Below are 23,285 nucleotides of genomic sequence, written 5' to 3'. Positions count from 1 at the left end.
TTTTTCAGCACTTCTCAGGAGCTGTTTTAGGATAAGGTTACTTGTGGTGGAGAAGGACAGCAAAATGCAGACAAGAAAAAGGCATGGTGACCCAATTGTAAATCTGTAAAAATGTATGTCTCGAAGGGGATTTTCACATTTCAAGTATCAATGGACTTGCTCATATGGAAGATAGCCCAGGTTGGAACATGTGTCACCTTTTTAAATTCAAGCTCGCTCCCTGTGCGGCTTTTAGCTTGTGTGGTCGTAGGGGAGATGGCTTTGACTCATACAATGAGCCATGTTAACAAGTTAGTGGGAATGGGAAGGAAAACGCATTTTCCCACGTTTCCAGTGTGAGTTGTTTCTCCGCCAAAATAACTGGCAGAAGAGAGTTTTCTTTTCAGCATAGTGTTTTGTCTCTGATTCAAAGCAAAAACTCTGAACGATAGAGAGTTGGGTTATCAACTTCATTTACATAATGCAAAATCTAAGAGTTAGTTTATTAGATATAAGGACTGCATTTTAAATTCAGATCAAATGCGTGGTTCTCTTTATAGTGAATGATCTACCTAGTCTGTCCTGTAGCACTAACAGAAAAGTAATAAATGTGGTTTTTGTCAGCAAAAAAGTTATGCTTATTATAATGTCCTGGCTTTAGTTTTCTATGACTAACAGTAGCCAACAGTTTTGAGTATTTATTTAAAACTCAGCTCCTGACGTATTTGGTGACTCTCATTATCTTCTGTTCAGTAGCTCTCTGTTTTCAGAAATAGTTTACTCTTTCTGGCTCTGAGGGAGACAAATGTGACTGTGTTTTATGTTCCTAAAGGCTTGCTCCGTCCCTGATCATGGACTCTTTTATGAATCTGACATTAATGGGAGGGCATGGGTAAGTCTTTTCTCATTGGATCATGTAATTGTTGAAATCTCTGAGTCCTGGAAGATGGTACTGTTTTTTATTTAAACCATAGGAGGATGAGTAGTGAGATTATTGGAAGTGTTCTGAGTGATTCAGATGAGATGACAATTTAACCTAGGCTGAGAATTTACCATGGTATCCAAGCAGAGTGCTCTGCTCTTTTTGATGAACATAAGGGAAGTGGAGAGAAAGGACACCCAGTTTTATTCTCTTTCATGCTTGGACTTTTCCCACCAATGGAAGCTTGTGAAGGTAAACTGGCAGCAGCCCCAGCAGCTGTAGGAAGTGGAAGATTTGCCAACTGTGGGCAACAATTTCAAGGGTGATGCAAAGCAGTTCTTGAGGTGATGAGCAGTTTGAAGCAGCTGTGAGGGAGACAAGAAACTTCCTAACTTCTTGCAGTCTTGGATCTTTACACCTTAGTAAGCCTTCAAAAGTATTATGGATCTTAATCAACTGAAAGCCAAGCATGCCCTATGGTCTGTCTCATTCTCTGCTCCACTACGGAGTATTTAGAGTTCTGATACTGCAGGATTTTTACTGTTACTGCTGCCAGTCATTACAGTCTCTGCTTGCTGCTCTTCTGTTGTGCTTGTTTTAGATCCTCACAGGCTTGCAACCAAATAGTCTGATCTACTGCCATTCTTTTAATTTATCACTTGTTTCTGGATTAAAAAGGAGAGGATGTGTTTAAGTTTTATTTGTTCTTAACAGAACTGAGAGTCTGATACATAGGCTTCTTCCATAGGCTTGTTAACAGCTTTTGATGATATGGGTGAGTTAACTATTAGGCAGGTCTTGAAATTAAAATAATCAACAGATATTATAACATTGCCTTCAAATTTCAGGAGTATTTAAAATTTTTAAGGTAATGTTGCATGAATCTCAAATGCTCAGTTCAGTGGGGGCCTGTGACACTTTGGGGCCTGTAGTCAGGACATTTCTGCTATAGTTTATCTTTAGAGATCTGTGGAATATCTGTTATCCTTATGGATTTATAACCTTTTTCAGAAATTAAGTTCTGTGAGGACTGTATGTGTTGATTACCTGCGGGTGAAACTTTGAAGTGATAACTTTATTCTCACAGGAGACTGATCTCAGGAAATGAAATGTTTTTTAGACTCAGTGCCTCACTAATTTGTCCCATAACTCCTTAGTGATGAGCAGACTTAGTTTTCCATGCATTTTTTTGTCCATCATGTATATTTAGAATTTTATTGTCTTGTCATGCAACCCTTTCTGTTTCTTTCTATTGTATCATGTGTTGTCTTCAGCTCTGCATTGTATTGTGCTTGACATTTAATTTTCTCAACATTGTGGTAGATTGACATTTTATATTTTGCTGTGGATCAGGGTACTTTTACATTTATAGGGACTGCTCCTCACTTTTCTAAAGTGTTATATGACAGACAATGTATCTAGGGAGCCAGTTTACTTCTGATAAGGGAGCCATGGCCAGTCAGTAAGGAAAACAGGTGGTGGGCTCACGGGGCTCTTGCTGTCCAAGTCTCTGGTAGGGGAGTCCTAAAGGTGGAACCAAAACCTCTGTAGTAAGGTCAAGAGTGAAAGCATCTTACGTTCAAGATATGCTTTGGGATTGAAAGTACTGTACACATGTAGCAGAAACATTTTGAAAATAAAATCTGATCATGTTCTTTCTTACTGCGAGGTCTTGGTTCCTCATGCTCTGCAAAGTAGAGCAGTGAAATTTACCCAAGAAAAAGGCAGTTATGCCTTTATACACTATGTAATTTCCCAAGCTGCCACCTTGTTAAGTGATAAAAAAAATTGTATAGTAGTAAGGGGAACAAGTTTGTGTTGCGTCCATGGGAGATTTATATGACCAGTAATTCTATACGATTTTTCCCCTCCTGAGCACAGTGAAAGAGAACAAGTTTAATTCTGCATGTTTTGTGATGCTCTGTTAAAGACAGAACACCCTATGTTTGTAGGGTGAAAAGTCATGTGGGAGGGGGGTGGATAGCAATAGACAAGGCAGGAGTTCCTCTCTGGTCATCAAGCTTGAGCCTCTGCAGCTGAGAAATGAGCCTGTGCAGATTTTTCTGGCTTGGCAGCAATTCAGTTTTCATAGCATATGGCTGTTTTGGCCTTGAAGTGTAGACCATAGGTTCTTCTCTGTTTCTAACAGAAGAGGAGAGTGTAGAGATGCGCAGTAGGCTGGGGCTGTGCATATACCCTGAGAATTCATGTAGGCCGTTTGATGGTGACATTAAAGATACTGCAGAGAATAATGCTGTATTTCTTGCTGAGCAGAAATTGAAATGCTTAATTTCAAATTATTTCTTAGCTGTACTGATTGGAATGCAAGTATTACCTGAGAAAAATTTCACTTTCGTATTCTTATCTGTCTAGTATTATATGAAATCTCAAGTGAAGGAAGTTCTGCCCTGAATATAAAGTTTTTATACCACCACAGTTTTGTCAGTTTTGACTGTGGTACATTGAAGATAGAAGATTTCCATATAATGAACACAATTTACATCTTCCAGAAGCTACTGTGTTAGTGGAAATAAGATACGCTGATCTTATAAAATTGTTATTGAGATAATGATTCTTAACATAATAGGATTAACATACTTTAAGTATGTTGAGTCTTTTTAAATGGGTAGTTATGGTATCCCTAAATATGTGTACATTAATGCTTAATGTGACAAATACGTACGTGCTTTGTAATCTAAAATAGAACTATAGGTATTAATTAAAAATACTAACTCTTCTGTGAATAGAAGACTTATTTTTGCATCATAATTTGAAGTAATATTTAAGACTATGAGAAAACCTTTATCCAGATCAGTTACAGCTGAATTTATGGAGAGTTCAGTGGGTGACTCCGTCATCCAATTCCAGTCTGAAGTCAATATATGTTTTACGAAGAAAAGAAGAAAGTTAATAGGGCAGCAGCAGGTGGAGTGAGTGGCTGTGAGGAGCTGGATAGTTCTTGTACACTGAATTAGATGTTGTCTTTGCCTTTTAGATCAGTGAATAAATTGAGCATCTCATGCACAATGCCCATTTATATTGTGGGGTCTGTCCTGAGCTCTGTTCTAGTTTTATTGTAATTGAGTTAATGTAATAGAAATAATTACTAATTTTTCTCTGCTTCTGGCTTTAATTGCATAGCAGAGTAAGTCTGTGTGTGGCGTGCCTGTAACATGTGCCTGGCTTTCTACTGTTACGTTTTAAGAATTGCATTTGATGACTGAGTGTTGCAGATGGATTTCTTGATGGTGGAAGGTATTCCCGTGTTCTCCGTGCTTTAATGTCTATTCAGTGTAGTTGCTAAAACACCTTAATTTATCATTTAACATTTATTGTTTTATTCAGAACTAATTTTAAATTACTTAAATTGTTTAAACTAATAAATGACATTAACTTCATTTTTGCTTCTGTTGGAGGTTGAACCTAAGACAAAATTTCAGGCTCAATGCCAGCCTTGCCTTTTTTTTCCTGGGTCTTTCAGACTGTTGTTGTCTGCATCTGAAATAATTCTCAAAAGTATCAAACAATGACTGTTATTTAGAATTCTCCAGGAAATGCACACATCCTCTTTTTTTCAGCCTACAAAGTCAAAACTAGGGAAAACTTCAGCTGTTCCAGGAAACAGGCCTCCCTGTTAGCAACTTCATTCTTTGCATGTGCCTTCCAAATGTGCTCCACCCTGCTCTTTCAAGTCATCTTGTCAAGCTTTATTGAAGTTTCAGCCTGGTTTCTGACATTCTTCAACAATAAACTCTGCAAAGTGAAGCCCATTTTTTGGGAGCTGTGATAGAGCAAGTCAGGACTAGTGGGAACATACTAGGCTTCAATCAGTATGAAAGAACATTTAAGCTAGAGAAGCTGCAGCTTTGACTGTGTTAAATCCATTTATGAACATTTTTGGCTCAGTCAGGGTTATGCCAACTGTTTCATGAAATATAGCACCATTTTCCTTTAGATGAGCAACATGAAGAAAAATGTGAAAATATTCAAATCTAGGCTTTCTAGCTGAACCTGTTCTCTGCATACGCCCTCCATCTGACTTGAGGCAGGGGTGGGAAGAAAATCTTACAGTGAAATCTGTTGGAGTTTTCATTCTGTTGTTAGAGCTGAGTTTGAACTGTGAATTTTCTGAAATCTTTTGGTTGTCACAGGTGCTGGTAAACCCATGTTACCAAGTTGTTACTGTTGGGTTTAAGGTGTTTGTTGCTGTCTGTCATCAAACTCAGTGGTGCCTGCTTATTTAGTTAATTCATCATTATTGTTGTCACAGAAACAGCATGTTTTAAAAGCAGATATAAGCTAACAAGAGTTAAGACTTCCTTCTGCTGAATGCAAGTTTGTAAGGCTGAAAGAGGAGTTCAATAAGCAGGCAATTTAAGATCTGGTCCATTATTAGTCACTAAATTAAGTTCACAGTTCTCTGAGGTATCTTCAAGAATCACAGAATAGTTCAGGTTGGAAGGAATGTCTGGAGGAGATCTAGTCCACCTTCCTGCCCAGAGTGGGTCCAACTAGGTAAGGTGGGTCAGGGCTTTCTCCATTCGAGTTTTTCATATCTCCAAGGACAGAGACTCCACAGCCTCTCAGCCCACCCATTCTGGGATTTGACCAGCTTCATAATTACAGTAGTTTTGCCTCTTGTCCTGTGTATCTGCAAGAACAGCCAGATTTCCTCTTCTCTCTACCCTCTTGTTTGGTAGTAGGAGACATCAATAAGGTCTCTGAATTGTTTTTTCTTATGCCTGAACTAACCCAATCAAGATCACTCCAATGCATTTAAGAATTCCCATTTATTCAAATGTTAGAGTCTCATCTGTTCTTGAAAGTTTGTTTTTAAACAAAGTTGAAATATTGTTTTTAAATGAGGTTTATTTCTTGTTCTGCAATTCTCTCTCAGATTATTCATGGTCTTGTATGCAATATTGGTATGAGTATGGAAAATTTCTCAGAAAATACAGTATACTGTGTATGTTCCTTTGCTCTTCAGTAATTAGATTTGCGCAGCAGCAAAATCATCATTGCCAGTGGTGGTATTCACTTCTTACCTTTTACATTCTTTTTGATCACTTGTGTTACTTGAAGTTTCCCGTGCCAAACATGGATGCTACTCCTTTTCATAAAAAAAAGAAAAAAAAGAAAGAAAAAAAGCCAGTGCTTTTTCAAAGTCAAACATGCCAACTATAAAGGATGCTGTCAGTGAAATATATTCTTGCAAGCTGAAATGTGAGTTTGTATCTTTGTATTTAAGAGGCAACATTTCACTGAGGCAATAGTCTGTCGTGTTCTTAACATGAGTGTTCAAGATTGAAACATAAAATGATTGTTTCTTGCTTTGTGGAAATGTGTAGATTGGATTGTAGTGTGGTGATGTAGAGAGAGCTACTTGCAACCATGGATCCCCTCTGAAGGCATTTGTTTTGTATTCGCTCAGTTGATAAGAAGTCCTGAACTGAGGCAGGTAGTGAGGTGAAGCAGAGTTCAACATTTATAATTTTCTTATGCCAGCTTGTGCTTCAACAAGTTTGGAAAGGACTAATTTGGGTAGGGTTTCGTGAAAGGGCTTACTGATGTTTAGGCTGTACAAAACCAGTCCTGCAAACAAGGTGCAAATGGGAACTGTTGATGCCCAAGTTAGGGGCTTGAGGTTACCGACCTCTCTCCAGGTATGACTGGGTTTAACAGAAAGTTTAGTCTTATAGGATACGCACAGTAGCATGGGGGTTAAGGAAGATGGAGTGTGTTGAGCATAGAGCTTCAGTCAGGATTGTGGCCTTGTGTTCAGGAGCTCTTCCTTCACAGAAAGACCTGAGTGACTTTGCTTAATAGGGCTTTCTGAATCCTTTGCCCCTCCCCAAACGTATTTGGGGTGTTTAATGTCTCTGTGAGTCTGTCTCTTCTCTTTTTAAGTCGGAGTGGTTATGAATCATCCAGTTTCCTGCTGCAAATAAAGCAGAAAAATCCTACAGTAATTGTGTGACTAGCATTAACACATCTTTGTGTGGAGGAAGCATAACAACATTAGCAGTCAGAGGTGATGTATTGGAGCATTGCAAATATTGTTATTAGGTGTTCTTCTAAACAGCAAAAATACTTTCTGCAGCCATTTAGGTGGGTACGGCTTTAGCTTTTACCAGCATCGTGTTCAAGTGAAAGGGACCATGAAAATCTGTAGTGGTTTACTATTCAGATAATGCTCTGTTTTTACTCCTCCTCAACTATCATTCTGGTAGTAAGAGCGGGCTGCAAATGGAGGCAAACGTGCTGAAATCTTGCTACTCTTGCCGTTGATAGTGTTGTCAAGATGGGAAGAAAATGGTTAGAAGACCACAGCCATGCTAGTGACTGGAATAAGTCTAGGAGGTGTTGATGCACTTGCCCCAAAGCTGTAACAAAATAAGTGTGGGTGGAAAGGGGGCACTCAAGGCCCGCAAAGTATCTGTGGCAATGCTGTGTGGTAGGTGCATGTGAGTCCGAACAGCTTTATTTTGCTGTTGGGATAGTCCTTAAACTCCTTCATCTGTGTCCAGTTAGATGTGCTTTACCAGACTCCGTGTGCATGTATCTGAAGTAGAAGGAAAACATGTTACAGAAAAATACACTGAGTATTAGCCTGCAAATTGGCTGACATAATGGCATACTACCTTTAAAAACATTAAAGAGTGTTTTTTTTTTTTCTTAAATCCCCCTTACAGTTTAAACTGTGTTCTTGTTTTCTATTTGGTGAACATTGGATGTTTCTAAACCTTGGTTTCCTTACCAAGGAGGCTCTGAGCTCCCATCAAGGGGAGAAAAGTAAGCAGGGTGGCACTGGGGACAATTTCTGTTTCTGATTGGAGCTACACTCCTTTCTGTATAAGGACAGCATGAATCGCTGATCTTTGTCTACACTCTGAAACATGTTTCTTGGTCTACCCACCTGTTTGAACACTATAAGAGCTAATACTTCAAAACAGACAAATGTTTCTACAGTACAGCAGCATAAAATGCAGTGGCCAGAAATGTCTTTGAAAGGAGAAAACCAGAAAGAATATGAATGAAAATTACTGTAGGAGACTGAAGGGTTTTGCTTTTATTTTAAAAGTGGTTTATGACACTAAATGAGGTTCATCATCTCAGTTGGCTATGAAGTTGTTCTATTTGCTATTGGGCTGTCTATTTGAGATCCTATAAAGCTGTAAAAATACTAAATGGAAGAGTTCCAGTTGTTTTATTAAATGCATGTCCTATTCTCAGTGCATTGAATTGCAAATGAATAACAGCTCACTTCTTCCAAAAAACCCAAACTTGAGATAATTGAGCAAGTTGTACAGTGTACAATATACGACAATGGGTATTAATATGTGCTTAATGAATAATGTATAATAATCTCATAGACAGTTGACACTCATCTGTTTTAATCATACGGGGTGTCGATGTTTGTATGAAATCCAGATGATATAGTACTCTCACCTTGAATTCCAGTTTTCTTTCTTTTGTCATTTTTGGTTTATTCCTTCTTCTTATGATGAATGTCCTCTTTGCATTTCAGAATAATCGGTCTGATTCAGTCCAGTCAAAGAGAGTGATCATTTCTCACAACATGGATAAAGCACTGAAAGAAGGTGAGTCTTAACTTGAACAAAACAGCATTGGATTCTGAATACCTCTTGTCCTCTTAGCAAACTGCACAATATTCCAGGATATTAGAATATGACCATGACTTCTTCCTTGATATAAAATAAAAGTACAAGGTCTTTGTCTTCACAAGAGGTCCACTGTAGTAGGTAATGTGATGTTGATTTTGCAGTGTAACTGGTATCTAGTTATTGTAGTGTCTGTGTTTTACAGAAATACATTACTGTAGAGTCCTTAGTACTTGCGCACGAACCAAAAGGGAAGCTTTTCAAAGATTCTTCTTTGGATTTTCCTCAACCGATCAATCCTGTAGACTCTTTCAAACAGTCTTCCCATTTAGTGTAATTCCTGCCATGAAAACTGAATCTGTAATCAGCGTTTGTATTTCTGGCTGATACAGTCTATGGAATCTGTGGATCACCAGTACAGTCATTGGGATTTAGATAGTAAAATGTGAACTATGATCATATGGATTTAAAATATCCTGTTTACAATTCTTTAAAATAAAGAGTAGCTACTACTACACACATGTCTTTTTACTGACTCCTGATAGTACAGAATGTTGTAGAACTTCGGATAGTGTCAGAATTTGAAGCAAAAAAGTTTTTTGTTTTATTACTTTGAAAGTTATGCTAGATTGGAACTTAAAGATGATTTGGGGGGAAGATCTAGCTTGTATATTAAAAGAAGAAAACACATGAAGAGTTGTGTACTATAGCTTTTAAAATATATTTATAAAATTTGATGCTGTTTCAGTATTTTTGTAAATATTCTATCTAATTTTGAATATTTTTTTCTTTAAGATTCCTTTACAGCGCTATTACAATTTTTTTTTCACATCTGTAAAGTATGTATGAAAATTAATGTTGCTTTAAACAGGTTGGTTGTCTTGTGAAAACTTTGTGGGATGTGTGATGTTTTTAAAGTTACTTTTATCAATAACTGTTAGCAGGATGTGTAGCTAACATATAAAATTAGAACACTTTATATACTACGTCATGTTTCTGTGAAGGTGAACTGTTGTATCATAATTTGTTTTTAGGCAGCATTTTCATCTGGAATCAGTCAGATTATAGGATTCCTGATGATGTGAAAAGGAAAGTAGTATCTAAACATTACACATATGAAATGAGCACGGCCAAGTTATTTGCTGTATTCTCTCGCATGCGTACTTTACATTTCAGATAGCGTGCTTTGGAATTTGAAATGAAGTCTTGACATAGTCGGCACAGAATTCGAGGTAGTGGGTTCTTTGGAGACAGACAACAAGTAGTGTGAAATACTGTGGAAGAAATAGTTGTGTTACGCTTCCCTCCTGTTACGTGCACGTAGGAGTAACTCGTGTCTGTAAAAAATACAGAGCCGTCTTCACCTGAGGTATTTATCCTGCAGATCATTCACTTGGATGCATGAGTCCATCCTTGCTCAGTAATGCTGAAAGTAAGTTACCAATATTTAAGTGATTCATTTTTGAGTTGAGGACCTTCTGTTGTGACAGCTTACTTGCCTTTCTCCTGTTTCTTTTCAGAGTAGCTTTTACTCTCCATTCTCACTCTGAATATTGGAGAGCAAACCTGTCAGATCTGGTTGTATTCCTTCCAGGCTGTAGTGAGTAACAAAGCCAGCTGCTCTTCCATTATGCAGTTTCACGAGGATGAGACTGTACTTCTCATTCTACCAGAAGTAGGCTTGAGTAAACTTTTTGGTTTTGGAAGGTGTCCAAGTCAACTTAAGGTTTAGATACTGAGTAGCAAAAAGAAATGATGTTTTTTGTTGTTGTGTTTTTGTTTTCTTTTTGGTTTTTTTTGTTTTTTTAATTAGAGTGAAATGATTGGTCTGCCTGAAAATAGGTTCCTTGTCCTGTAGCAGTTCAGAAATTTGTAGTTGTCTTCATATTATAAACGATTTTTACAAGTTTTACAAGTTCATGGTTAAATAAAACTTTATTACTAACGATATAAAAAATACTGTCTGCATTTCTGTTTCATTATTGCCGTACTCTAATGCTAATCAATCCTAAACTGATGAGGATTAAAGTATTTGTAGATACAAGAAGTTTTAGCCAGCTTCTTGCTGTCTAGATCTAACAGGCTGTTCAATAAAATGCTTTAAAAAGTCCAGTTTGTTTAGTTAAGAGACTTTCAGTTCTCCTGCGGTTTTAATCTTGGGGACCAGTTCGGACTCCTACCACCACTTGAGGTTTCGAGTAATGTTGTCAGATTATCACAGTTGATGGGGTTTGGCAGTGTTTTTTTTAAATCAGATTTTACATTACCTTAGAGATGAAGGGTAACATTTCAGAGGAGCCAGCATCACCTAATTTCAGAAATGCTATGGCTGGTTATGAAGAGACAGCCCTTTGGTTAGTACTGTTAGTTTGGTTAATGCTGTTGGTTGCTGACTACCGTGCATCCCTCCCAAATTGCCTGCTGGCTGGTCCCCCAGTCATGCCATGCTTTTGCTGGTGTTACAGACAGTCTGTGGGGACTTTTCTCTCTGAGTTTAGAATATCTTTCCTGAGGTTCTGTGGTGTGTCTCGCTTGACAAGCTGTCACGAGTTTTACTGCATTTTTCCTGATGTTCTCATCAGTCTGTTAATGTGCATGGAAGGACAGAGATGAGTGATCATCCTTAGTTTTAATTGAAGGAGTTGAGCTTGTTTCCGTTGCAACTATCAGTCTTGTTTCAATAAATTTAAAAATGTTACGGTGCTTATATAGTTTTCCTGTGATGGTCATTGACTGATAATAGTTGCTTGTATCTTGGACAGCTTGTCATCTTGCCAAAGCCGGTGTGACAGCTGCTGGGAATTTTCTTTCTATTATACAATGTTGGTCACCAGGCACCACCAAGAAGGAAATTGTGTTTATGTCGGTTTACAGCTCAGTTCTCAACTTCTTTCCTGCTTCCCGTTGTCGAGAGAGTAATATAAAAGGACGGTGTTACAGAGTGCTACTTCATTGTTAATTACAGCGTACTTGCATAAGCTGTAGATACAAGGTGAGGGAAAGCTGTGAATTGGCCCTGCTACTGTGTGGTGTGTTTTATTAAATCTAAATACTCAAAACCAGAACAAGTGTAACAGTATAAAGAGGTTTTCCTTGTAGAATATGGCAGAAAGAGCAGGCATTTTAGTTTCAAACCCCAGAATCCCTCTTTCAGTACTTGAGTGACTAACACTGAAATGCTGGGGATTTTTCAGTATTTTTTCATGCTTTTTCTTGATAAATTGATTTGATTCTTGTTTGCCCTTCATTTATCTTATGCAAAAACAAACAAACAAACAAACAAACCCACTTTAACAAATACTCTTAGCCTTTTAACGCTTCCTGTTGCTTATGCAATAACTTCATGTTTTCAGCCCATGTCATATGGTGGTAGGTAGTTTAGGATTGTGTCCCTTCAGAGACCCTGTACTCAGTCAGACCTGTGCCGCTGTTGCTCAGCACACTGTTTGGGCTGAAGGCTGTAGCTGTCAGGGTTACCTGCTGTGTGTGTAGACTGTCTTCCAGGATCTGAATTTCATCCTTAACTTCTATTGTCCCATATTCTGTGGTCTTTTTATTATTATTGACAGTCAGTCTTGGTCTCTACTGCTTTAGTAGAACCAGGAAGACTGGTCTCTGTATTGCTTACCTGCTTTATGGGATGATTTACGAGTCAGTAGAACAGCATGGGCCGTAGCACGGATCCCAGCAGAACTCCAGTGGTGAAATTCTTCTGCTGTGAAAACTGTTTATTCATATCCTGTGTTTCCTAGCTCTTAAAATATTTCATGCCAGAGAGCCACCTCTTCTTTCATAGTGGCTTATCTTACTCCAACCCTGTGTTGAGGTGACCTCGTTGGAAATATTTTGGGAATTTAATTAGATTGTACGTGTGGATCAGATCTTTCCTGTGTTCTAGTTGACCCTTTAGAAGAACTCATTAGGGATTTAAGGCAGGACTTCCCTTTACAGGAGTTTTTTCCCTGTCTCGTTTCCTAACTTAAGATCCACACACTGACATTTAGAAAAAATAATGCAGTGGCTTCAGCCCCTCTCTATTTGAAAATCTGTCTTTTTTTTTTTTTTTACCCACACACAGTTCTCAAAAAATGAGTTGAGTCCAAAATATGAGCAAGACTTAATTTGAATTCATGTTCTCTCTGCTACTGGGTTTCAAACACTTGGAGCTAAGAACTTTTGGCCAAGGGTACATGGGCAAAACTATTTGAACAGAAATCTGCCTGATATTTTTTACGTGTTTCCTAGATCCTTTTAACACATTTTTTCTCTTATTTTATGTGTTTACATGTTTTTCCTGTGCATTCATAATGATTATTAAAGAAGCAAATGTCAAGAAAGTTTTAATTAAAAATAAATGGTGTGGAATGTGAGACTGTCAGGGTCTAATCCCTTTGCACAATGATAACATCTGGTCAGTTTAACGTGTCAGTTTTGTAGAGTTTGAATAATTTTGTAAAATGCAAGTAAAAGAAGTGCTAGTGTTTTTTCAAGCACAAACTTTAACAAGAGAACTGAAATCTATAAATCACTGTTGCTGGTGACTGGGGCAGGTTGCCATTCACTGGAGTACAGGCTTTTGCACAGCATTTGTTCATTCATGGTCTAAATAAAGATTTAGTGAGCATGGGAAACTTCAATAAATAAAGTTAATGTTAAGTATAAAACCTCATCTTGATTTGTGTTGTGTAGCTAAAACATAATAAAATCTAAAATACAATTAAGTGAATAATGGCCTTTATCTCTTCAAATTTAGAAATCGATGTATTGAAAATGACAGAGCTCCATCTTCAGAGTATTTATTAGTAATTTTTAGGGACTCCAACATAGTGGCTTTAATACTTGAGGTAGATCTTCTGAGGATGAAAATAAGGCACTTGTTGGGTTTTTGTTGATGGTGCTTTTTTTTTTTTTTTTAAATTGAATTGGCTTTTGGCAGTGTGGGGCAAGCAGTAGCTGTAACAAATAATGAAGCATTTACCTTCACTTCTGTAGAACTGTTCCTTGTCAGGTACGTAACACTGGTTTAGTCTGTTGTATTTTTCTGTTAAATTTTTCTTGAGAGTATTTTTCTTTGGGTATCGCTTATGATAACCGTATCATGCATGTAAAATCTAGTGCTGTAGTAGCACAGGATTACAATAATACTTCTTGACTGTTTGGTGGTTTCCTGATCCAGTGCTTTACACAATTCATATTGATGTTGCATTTCTATTTTATGGATTGCAATGCTTGCTGTTGTGGATGAACTCAAGCCAGTGTTGTTGCTACACCTTCTCTTCTGTTGTTCTTGTAGTCACAGGAGAGTTTTGGATTTGACTGTAACTTAATGTAATGGTTCTGGTATCTCTGGTGCTTTCAGAAAAAGGTATTTACTTCTTGTTTGAAACTTGGAAGTCTGTGCCTGCATTTGCAGAGGGAGAGTATTTCTGGTCTGTTTTTTTAATGGTGCTTTGTGAAAATGGGTAGGCATTTAGTCCTTGTTGCTCAGATTTCTGTGTTGTTTTTCATAAAGTTGGGTAATGAATCTTAGCATAAAACCTGTCTAAAGCAATGCTCTGTAAATGGCAGGTTTGAAGCCATTCTGACCCACTGGCTCTTGGGGTGCTGCTGAACCTCTGAATGAATGAATGTGGAAGAAGAGGGGGTAGCAGTTGCTGTAGACCTAGTGGGGTTAGGAACGAAGGGAGGGTCTGGAGGGGTGTCCTCACTAACCTCTGTACAAGCATGGCTCTCTACTTCCAACACTCGCTCAGTTTACAATCTTTTAAAAGAGTAATGGAAGAGGTTCAGCTTCATGTTCGTGCAGAAGTGACTTTTAATCAGCTTATAACAACTGGGGACTTGGATCTTCTGAACTAATTTAGAAAACCCAGTAGAAGTTTCTACAGTTCTGCACCGGATGCGTTGCTGTCTGGTTTGATCTGTAGAAATTTGTTTTGTGTTTGTAGCAGCTGAGCTAGTGGTAGTAAGCTATTGTCTTGAAAGTGTGTTCTGCTTTTCTTTTTATTCTTTTTTTTGCCTTCTGAGCAGTTGTTTTCAATGTTTTAGAGAACATACAGTGTAAAAATAATGAGAGTACATTTATGAGCAGATTTCTCCACTGAAGGAAGCAAGCTGTGCTGTATAAAATTCTTACATTTATTTTCTGTATTTCTTTAGAGTGTTGAAAGAGGCACCAGCTGCATCGATAGGCATGAAACCAAAGCAGCAGCAGCGCATCATTGCCAGGATGACACATGTGGCTGAGGCAGTGTTTGATTAGTGCCTGTGGCTTGTGTCCTTTTAAAATTTCATAATTTTTTTTTTTAAAGTCATAAAAGCTGTCTTTTGGGGCATACATTCTGGGCACTAAAGTATGCAATTTTTATAGAGAACTGTTGTGATGCAGGAAGGGCAGCAAGGCTCAGAAGTGACAAGGGAACTGTAGAAAGCATATAAAGGAAGAGAGTTATAAAAGGAAGGTGCAGGAAAATATGGTTTAAAGTGGGATAATCCATTGAAGCTGTTGAAAGTGTGTAAATGGCAAAGAGAAGCACAAATTAAGTCTGTCATAATCGCATGGCTTAATTTTTGGTGATGATAGGTGATCTTTTGTCTCTAGTTTGATACTGCCACTAGATTTCGTGGCTCTTTTATGTTGATGCAGCTAGATGAAGAACTGTACCATCACTTTGCTATGTCTGAGCAGGAGTCTTCCCACCGTAATAGGTCTTGCTCCAGGTATTTCAACTGAGACTATAGTAAAGTTGCAAGAGTTGAACTGTCATAGTATTTTACTAATTAGCATTGTTATATGTTTGAATGTTGTTTTTTACCAGACCACAGAGACTTAACATTGGATGTGATTGTGATTATGGTGTGAATGAGGAGCAGAACTAATTTTAGAGAGGAGTTGCCTAAAAATGCAGTTATAAATTAAGGGTTGGTGGGAATAGATAAGTATTCTGAAAGAGAATGTGGTCTAAGGGGTTGGAGATGGAAGTTTTACTCTTGTACTCTTGTTTTGTAGAGTCTATCCAATTGATATCCGTACGTCTATACCATGACTTGGCTTCTTAGGCAAAAGATGCCATTGAAATATGCTACTTTGCACCGTTGCAAAGGGTAGAGTGTCTGTAAGGAAATCTGAAAAAATCATTGTTTACCAGTGACGATGATAACAAATACCGCAATGCAGTGTGTTGTGAATGTACTTGAGAAATTATGGGTCTCTTACACAGTAGATAAAAGGGAAGAATCTGTGCTGTGATCAGCTTTCCACAGCATTTCAGGTGTTGCAACAAAAGAGAGTAACCAAGCTGTAAGGAAAAGGTGGTTGCAGAAGAACCTGGGGACAGCTGTTGAAAAATAGATAATTAAAATGTGTTTTGTGATAGGAGACTTGAGATAAGTAATAAACTTCAGTTTTAAAAAGCTGTTCCCATTTGCTTTTCAGTGTATCAAGGGATTATTGCTCAGCTCGCTTATCAGAAAACCACTACCTTTGTAACTGTTTTTATCACTTTGTATTATTTGTGCTGAGAGTTTTTTCAATAAAATATGATTTTAGAAAAGTAATGAAATTGGATATGTTTCAACATTGGAAGTTCCCATCCTGCAGTGTGGCTCTGCATATTTTTTTCTCTTCTGGATCAGAAAAAAACTTCTGTTTATTTACTTAATTAATAATTAATTTAAATGCCTTGAAATGGCTTAGCAAAAGGCACTTAACTCTATATTTCAGCATACTCGATGAAGTGACTCAGTTTCTTTCTTTATAAACCCGAGGAAATTCATTTATGAAGCACTTGACTAGAAACTTTTATCAATTTTAGCCTTTTCTTTCAAAATGTTTTATTGGATGACGTCTGCTGGTATTTCAGGCAGGCAGAAGTATTCAGCCTGAGTTGTTCTGCTGTCAATGTGTTATTAGTTCACTGTTGCAGTGCCAGGGAGCTTTTTATGGTTTGCTAAGCTGCCAAACAAACCGCCTCTATCAAAGTAGAAAGTAAGAACTAGTGGGGTCATACAATTACTTTGCACCACAGGCTCACACTGACAAATGAGATGTACTTTTGATACAAAAAGTCTGAAATCAGAATGTCTAGTAAAGAAACTGTTCAGATCATCAGGCACATGCCTTAATTTCCCCTTCCTTGTTCAGTTATCCCTCTGGTAGATGCAAACTGACCCTTCTACCCCAACTTTTTCCCCATCTTGTTGTGACTGCTAAACATGGATCATGCGTGTGCCCTGAGCACCTCCTGTTCCCTCCTAGACCTCCCGGGACATCTGCTATAGTGAAGCATCAATAACACTGGCAGCAGACAAATGTCAAAAATAAAAGTCAGAATGGCAGAAGGTGGTGTTGCCATGGGATTTGTAATTACAGTAATCTTGGTTATTGCTTGTAGATATGGTTTGGAATACCTCATAATTTTTGAAGTTCATGCTGTCTTACTAATCCACTTGTTCTTTCTTATCTCTAGCTCTTCTGATCCTATAATGTACTTTCTGCAGTGTTCATCAGTACTGTATATATCTTTTTTTAAATCCAAAAATTGTACCAGCTCCCCCTTTAACTGTGCATTTGGAGTAGAAACTCTTGAATTCCTATGAAAAAAGGCTGTTATCAGTCTGCAACAGCCTAACCACAGTCAGATTATATGATAGTTTGTATAACCAAATCCACTGTTGAGAGACAGGTGTTAGTTTGAGGTTAGTATATAGCTAGTAACCTGACTGAGCAAATCCACTTACAGGCTTTGCTTTGCAAAGTGACCTACAGTAACCTGTTAGGTGCAAATTTCTGGAACTTTGCTAACCTTACTTTCTTTGGCAAGAACTTAGAACTCAGAGAAGAAGCTGTGAAATCTATTACTCATCTAATTTTTGAGGAGAAGAGTGGAGAGTTACGTTTTTCCTATCTTGATGTGCCACCTTCTTTTGCAGTTTTTGCTATTTATTGTTTTGTTTTTCCTTTCAGTGTTTGACCACAGCTATAGAGATTACATCCTGTCCTGGTATGGGCACCTCAGCAGAGATGAAGGACGGCTGTACCAGCTGCTATCTGAAGACTTCTGGGAGGTTGCCAAGCAGCTGCGACAGAGGCTGAGTCACATTGATGTAGTTAAAGTTGTCTGCAATGATGTAGTGAAAGCTTTACTCTCACACTTCTGTGACCTTAAAGGAGCCAATGCCAGGTAAAACCAAAACTCTGCATTTCATTGGAATTTTCTGCTTCTCTCTTTGCTTTCAGATGTGCTGTATTAAAGCAATGAAAAGTGTAACGCCTTTGTAGGCAACTGATAAAGAAAGAAGTTCAGGCTTATGACCAGTTTTAGAGATCAAGCAGGCTTCAGGGCATCTATAAGACCTGTGGAAGGAAACACTTGTCATCCTTTTTTCAGAGTTCGGATTTGCTGCTGTTCCATTTCGTCCTTGAATCCTTTGCTCACGGTAGGAGGTGTGTGAGTAGTTCCTGCAAGCAGTGTGGACCTGCAAGGGAATGGAGAGGTGCTGTCAGAACTGTCAACAAACAAGAAGATAGTTATTTGCACCTTTCCAAAAATAGCACCAAGGTTAATTCCATTCCGTTTCCCATTTCTTCTACCTCCGGGAGGCAAAGCCTTGTGGTATTTGTAAGTGACCTGTCCTGCAGTAACAAGATTTTTCTACTGGAGAAAAATGCTGGCTAGACTTTTTCTCTGTTTGGGTTATCTTACTAATTCCATGAATTTCCTTTTGGCAGGGCTTTCTTTGTCCACTTAAAAAGGTCAGCCATCCACTAAATGCTAGAGTTGCATACAAATTGTATTAATAATTGCAAATGGGAACTCTTAGCCTATGCATTTCCCACATCTGAATGCACAATTTGTGTAACTGTGCATAGAATTTTGGCTTGTGTCTGCACTTACCTGCGTTTCAGTTATTCTGATTGAAATACACTTGGGTCATTCAGATTTAGACTATACATTTTATGCTTTGAAGTTGTTTTGCCTGCAGTTAGATCCACATATTCTAGCACTCCTTCAGTGAATAAAGATCAGCAGTTTTCTGTCAGTGACCAGTCTGTGTATTGCCATTTACACTTCTTTGCATTTTGGAGCAGAAAATAGAGTTAATGTATTTGAAGTAGATGCCAGCTTTATGTAAACTAATGTGTAGGAAATAAACACAAAAAGTAAACTAAAGGGTATATTAAAGAAAAGAGGAAATTAAAGTATATGCACATTGCAATAGATTTTGCTTTGACTTTCAGATATTACTTTCTTTCAGCCCTGAAATGTGCTAGAAATCTTTTGGTCAGGTAAAGCCCCTAACTGTGCTCCGTGATTTTTAAGCATTTTACTTACACTTTTATGGCAGTAAGGTGTTTGCTTTTGGGAAGAGTTTGATTTCAACAGTTAAAGGATGAGGATGGTATGTTTTGGGGTTTTTTTTAAGTATGTTTTCCTGTTTGAAGCTGGGGCTGTAGAATCTACTATTGTAGAATTATTGATTATTATTAATGCTGATTCTTGATGAGGTTCCTTATCTACTGAGAATTATGACCGCTTCTTCCAGGTCTTTGTTGTATTGTTATGTCTGCTGTATAGAACTAAAATAAATTCTCGTGGGTGTTTCCCAATCAACTTTTTCATTTTGGCATGGTAAATGCACCTTAGTCAATGCTGGATGAGGCAGACTGCATTAACATGGTAATGAAGAATCCTATTAAGAATCGATGTGATAGTAAGTTCAAAAAAAAACCCACAACAAAGCACCACCACCAAAGCAACAAAACAAAACAAACCCAACCAAAAATACCCCCACAAACAAACAAACCCCAACAAACCACAGAGCAGTAATTGCAGATGTTGTATAGGTTGAAACTGGATCTGTTCACTGTTTTTAACAAGCTGCAAGGCTGTGAATTCATAAGGAGACAGGTCTGGTTTTAAGATGCGTAACAGCAGGTGAGCAGCATGATGCTACGTGACGCAAAATGTGATGCTCTAGTATATCCTCATGCTGCTCATCCAGACTTGCTCAAAAAGTCTAGGAAGCTTTATGAAAATTGCACAGGGCTCACCTTTTCGTGGCAGATGGAGAGAGGGCTTAAATGCAATGTGTGTGCTATGGCAAAGTCAGCAGAAACGTGATGTTGTGCTCATATGCTACAGATTGAATTTGTACTGCCAGATGATCTCAGCGTGCATGTAATAAACCTGGAAGTACAGCCAAAGACCGTGATACTGTTTTCTTTTTAAGGGAATTTGTGGTTTTAAGAATAATTTGAGTTTTGTACTAAATTGCTTACTGCCGTGGAGTTTGCTGTGCTAGAACCTGCTGACGTTTTAAGCTATAGACTGAGAACTACAATGTATGTCACCTCTGGTTTGGAAGATAGAGTTTCTTGGAAATCCTTCAATTCATTCCTATATTGCTGCAGTTGAAACACAGAAAATTCTTCTTCCCGAGGTAGGGAACACAGAGATCTTGTTAACAGAAAACAAAGGCAGATTGAAGTTTTAAAGATGGTAGCACATTTAATTTTGCATTAATGTATTTCCCTCTATCTCTAATAATGAATCAAACTAGTTTTGGATAATAAATGTACTGGAAGAGAGACTGTAATCGGAGCACGGTATCTTTCCTGTTGTGTTGCCTGTTGGAGCGCTGCATCTGTTTTCTGCTGCTGAGTTTACACTGCAGTGTGACAGCAAAGGGCATTTTGTCTCTTATCTGGTGGTAAATACTTCTTGTACCACCTCTGGAGGAGGTGCCAATTAAGCCACTTTGTCTCATTTTTCCTATATGACAACAGGTAAATTCACTAAAATAACAGAAAGAAACTGTCTGTGCCCAGGAGGGCAGAGATGTCTCTTTCTTCAGTGTGAAGTTTATGTGTTTTGTTGCTGGGTCCACATCAGCCACAGGAATCACTTTTCTACTTTCACTGACTAACTTTGAGCTGTGATATATGACAGATCGGGATGTCCAAAGGGATGAAAATATGCTGCGACCTTTCAGAATGAGGAAAGATGCTACAGCCCTTCCTTTTGCTCCTCTTTCCCTCTGTCTTATCTTTGTCATCATGAGGCTCCACTTAGTAACAAACAGCTCAAGATAAATGGCCAACAGATGAGGAAAAATGCTTCCCTGAATGAGAGAGAGCATGAAAAGAGGAGAGGCGGCTTCCATGGTGGCCAGTGGGAGGCAGGAGCCTGGTAGAATTAAGTCTGTTTCCCCTTTTATTCTATGCTCTGTCTTTCTTTAATGGCAACTGTCTTTCCTGCACCTGGCAGACACTTCTACAGAGTGAAATAAGGGCAGAGATGCTCCTCTAGCCATGGGCAGAACTGTCTGGGGTGACACAGAGCACAATACAGAGACAACTCCCAACTTTTTCATTTGACATGTGTCACTGGGGTGTACCTTGAGGTCCAGCTGATCCAGGTCCAAATGATCCTGTCACTTTTCAGTTACAAAATTTGTGGTGGTGCAGAATATTTTAGATAGGAAACAGTTTCCTTCCTAATATTAGCTTAGTGTAGAAATGCAATGTGATATTTCCCTGTGTCCAGTGTTAGCTAGTTTATGAGTTTGGGATATGGAAGAAAAATCAGCATTGGATTTATTGGTAGAAGCCACTGCCCTTTCCCCCTATGTTGTACAGAATCAGGAGCGCATTGACAACAAGCTTAGCCAAGTGCATCCTGCAGGGTAGAATGGGTAGTATTTGGCTGTTCTCGTTTTATAGCAGCATTTAGCCCTTCGTTCCTTTGTATCTTGTACAAGTGTCTTTCCCTGGCTACTTTAAGCATAATATAAGCAAACTGAATACTGGCAATGCCATTTTATGTGATCAAGAACAGACCGTGAGCTGAGTAAGGTGGTGTATAATGCTGGAAGCATTCACATTGGTATGTGAGTGCAGCATTGTCTATGGTGGCAGTGTACCTTCCAGGGGCTAGAATTACCTGAGCCCAGGAATGTGGTCTTACTCTGGTAACATGATGTATTTGTTTAAAGCAGGAGGCAGCTATTCCTGCGGATGAAATGCACAGTCAGCATGGGAGGGACTTATGATAAGTGAAAACAAATAGTAAGCATCTTTCTGTGAAGCTGCCTGCGTGAGAGGAAGTTCCCTTACACCTTTTGTGGGCTAAAATCAATCACATCAGATATTACTACGGAACTATTAATATTTGGTAAATAACACCATGTGCTGGTGGTCTCTAAGCTGCAGTGTAGGCAAAGTGAGATTTGCCTGCATAAGTAGGCAAATGGGATTTGAAGATGGTTAATCCTTGGCTCTTCTTGAACTTCCTGACAAGCTGTGCCTTTTGAACAAACCAGTGAGAAGAGGTCACAGTGAAACTGATTTCCACCTCCCTTCCCTGCGCCCCGCATCCCTACATCTTTTGGTTGGACTGTTCTCTTTTTGTCTTTAACCTACAGCTGGGGCACCTTGATCCCAAAGGTAGAGGAAGAATTGGCTTCTGCAGATATGGGTATGTGGTGTGGCAAGCTGCTTTGGCAAGTTGACTGCTACATGACATCTGGTGAGATGCTCAGAAGTGTTTGTGTGCCTGGATTTGCAACTGTCACGGTTTAACCCCACCCTCTAACTAAGCCCCACACAGCCGCTCACTCACGCCCTGCTGGTGGGATGGGCAGAGAATTGGAAGAGTAAAAGTGATAAAACCCATGTTTGAGATAAAGACAGTTTAATAAGTAAAGCAAAAGCTAAAAATGCAAGTAAAGCAAAACAAGGGATTCATTCACTACTTCCCATGGGCAGGCAGGTGTTCAGCCATCTCCAGGACAGCCGAGCTCCATCACGCGTAACAGTAACTTGGGAAGACAAATACCATCATTCGAAACATTGCCCCATCCCTTCTTCCTCAAGCTTTATATACTGAGCATGATGTTGTATGGTATGGAATACCCCTTTGGCCAGTTTGGATTTAGCTCTGTCCCTTCCCACCTTCCTGTGCATGTCCAGCCTCCTCCCTGAGAAGTCCTTGGCTTGATATAAACATTGCTTGGCAACAATCAAAATATCAGTGTATTATCAACATTCTTTTCATACTAAATCCAAAACACAACACTATACCAGCTGCTAGGAAGAAAATTAACTCTATCCCAACTGAAACCGGGACAGCAGTGTAAGTCATGACTTAACAAAATGGATGCTTGGGGGCTGCAGGCTACTCCCAGTCCTGATGCAGAGCCCACATTTAATTAAGGGCTCAGAACACTTGGAAACTTGAAGAGGGATGGAACACTGTAGGGAGATTGCGCTTTGAGCGGTCAGTGTGACAAGCAATACGGGGATTTAAGTTTGTATTGTGCATATTTTTGTTTTCTGTGTGTTACTGATAGGGTTGGGAGAGAAAACTCAGTTCTTAATTTTGTTGGCTCATGTGGATGACTTTGCATGTAGAGAATATATAACTATTGTATTTTTTTGTGATTACAATATGTAGTGTGATAAGATACTTAATAAAAATAAAAGATGCTACCACCACAAACTGATCAACAGCAGATTGATGCAAAGGGAATTTAGGCACTTGAGATTTAACTTGGTTAATAGTATAGATGAATATAAGTTGTCAGGATAGCTACTAACACCTCCCACAGTTCTTGATTTTCTTTTATAATTCTGTTTGCCACCCACAAACCAGGAATACCAAGAACTACTTACCACACTCAGCCTCTGGAAAGGAGTATCAAGAGGATTAGTATGAAATTCTAGAGGTTTGTTGAAATGGGAGCAGCTGCATGAAAGTACT

The 23,285-nt window shown here is 38.6% G+C and overlaps 1 protein-coding gene across 3 annotated transcripts in view; it reads left to right on the top strand.

The window, feature by feature from the left end:
• SNX25 (sorting nexin 25) overlaps window positions 1-23,285 on the top strand; it is an 87,607-nt gene that overhangs the window by 4,614 nt on the left and 59,708 nt on the right. For all 3 annotated transcript variants that reach the window (XM_065836309.2, XM_065836310.2, XM_071807630.1), the window contains exons 2-3: window positions 8,430-8,502; window positions 17,489-17,705. In XM_065836309.2, coding sequence (XP_065692381.1) covers window positions 8,430-8,502; window positions 17,489-17,705 — 290 coding nt within the window. The remainder of the gene's footprint in view (window positions 1-8,429; window positions 8,503-17,488; window positions 17,706-23,285) is intronic.

This window comes from Patagioenas fasciata, chromosome 4 (genome assembly GCF_037038585.1).
Source record: "Patagioenas fasciata isolate bPatFas1 chromosome 4, bPatFas1.hap1, whole genome shotgun sequence".
In the NCBI taxonomy this organism is placed as follows: Eukaryota; Metazoa; Chordata; class Aves; order Columbiformes; family Columbidae; genus Patagioenas; species Patagioenas fasciata.
Note: the sequence above shows the minus strand (reverse complement) of the source record. Positions and strands in the feature narration are given on the sequence as shown.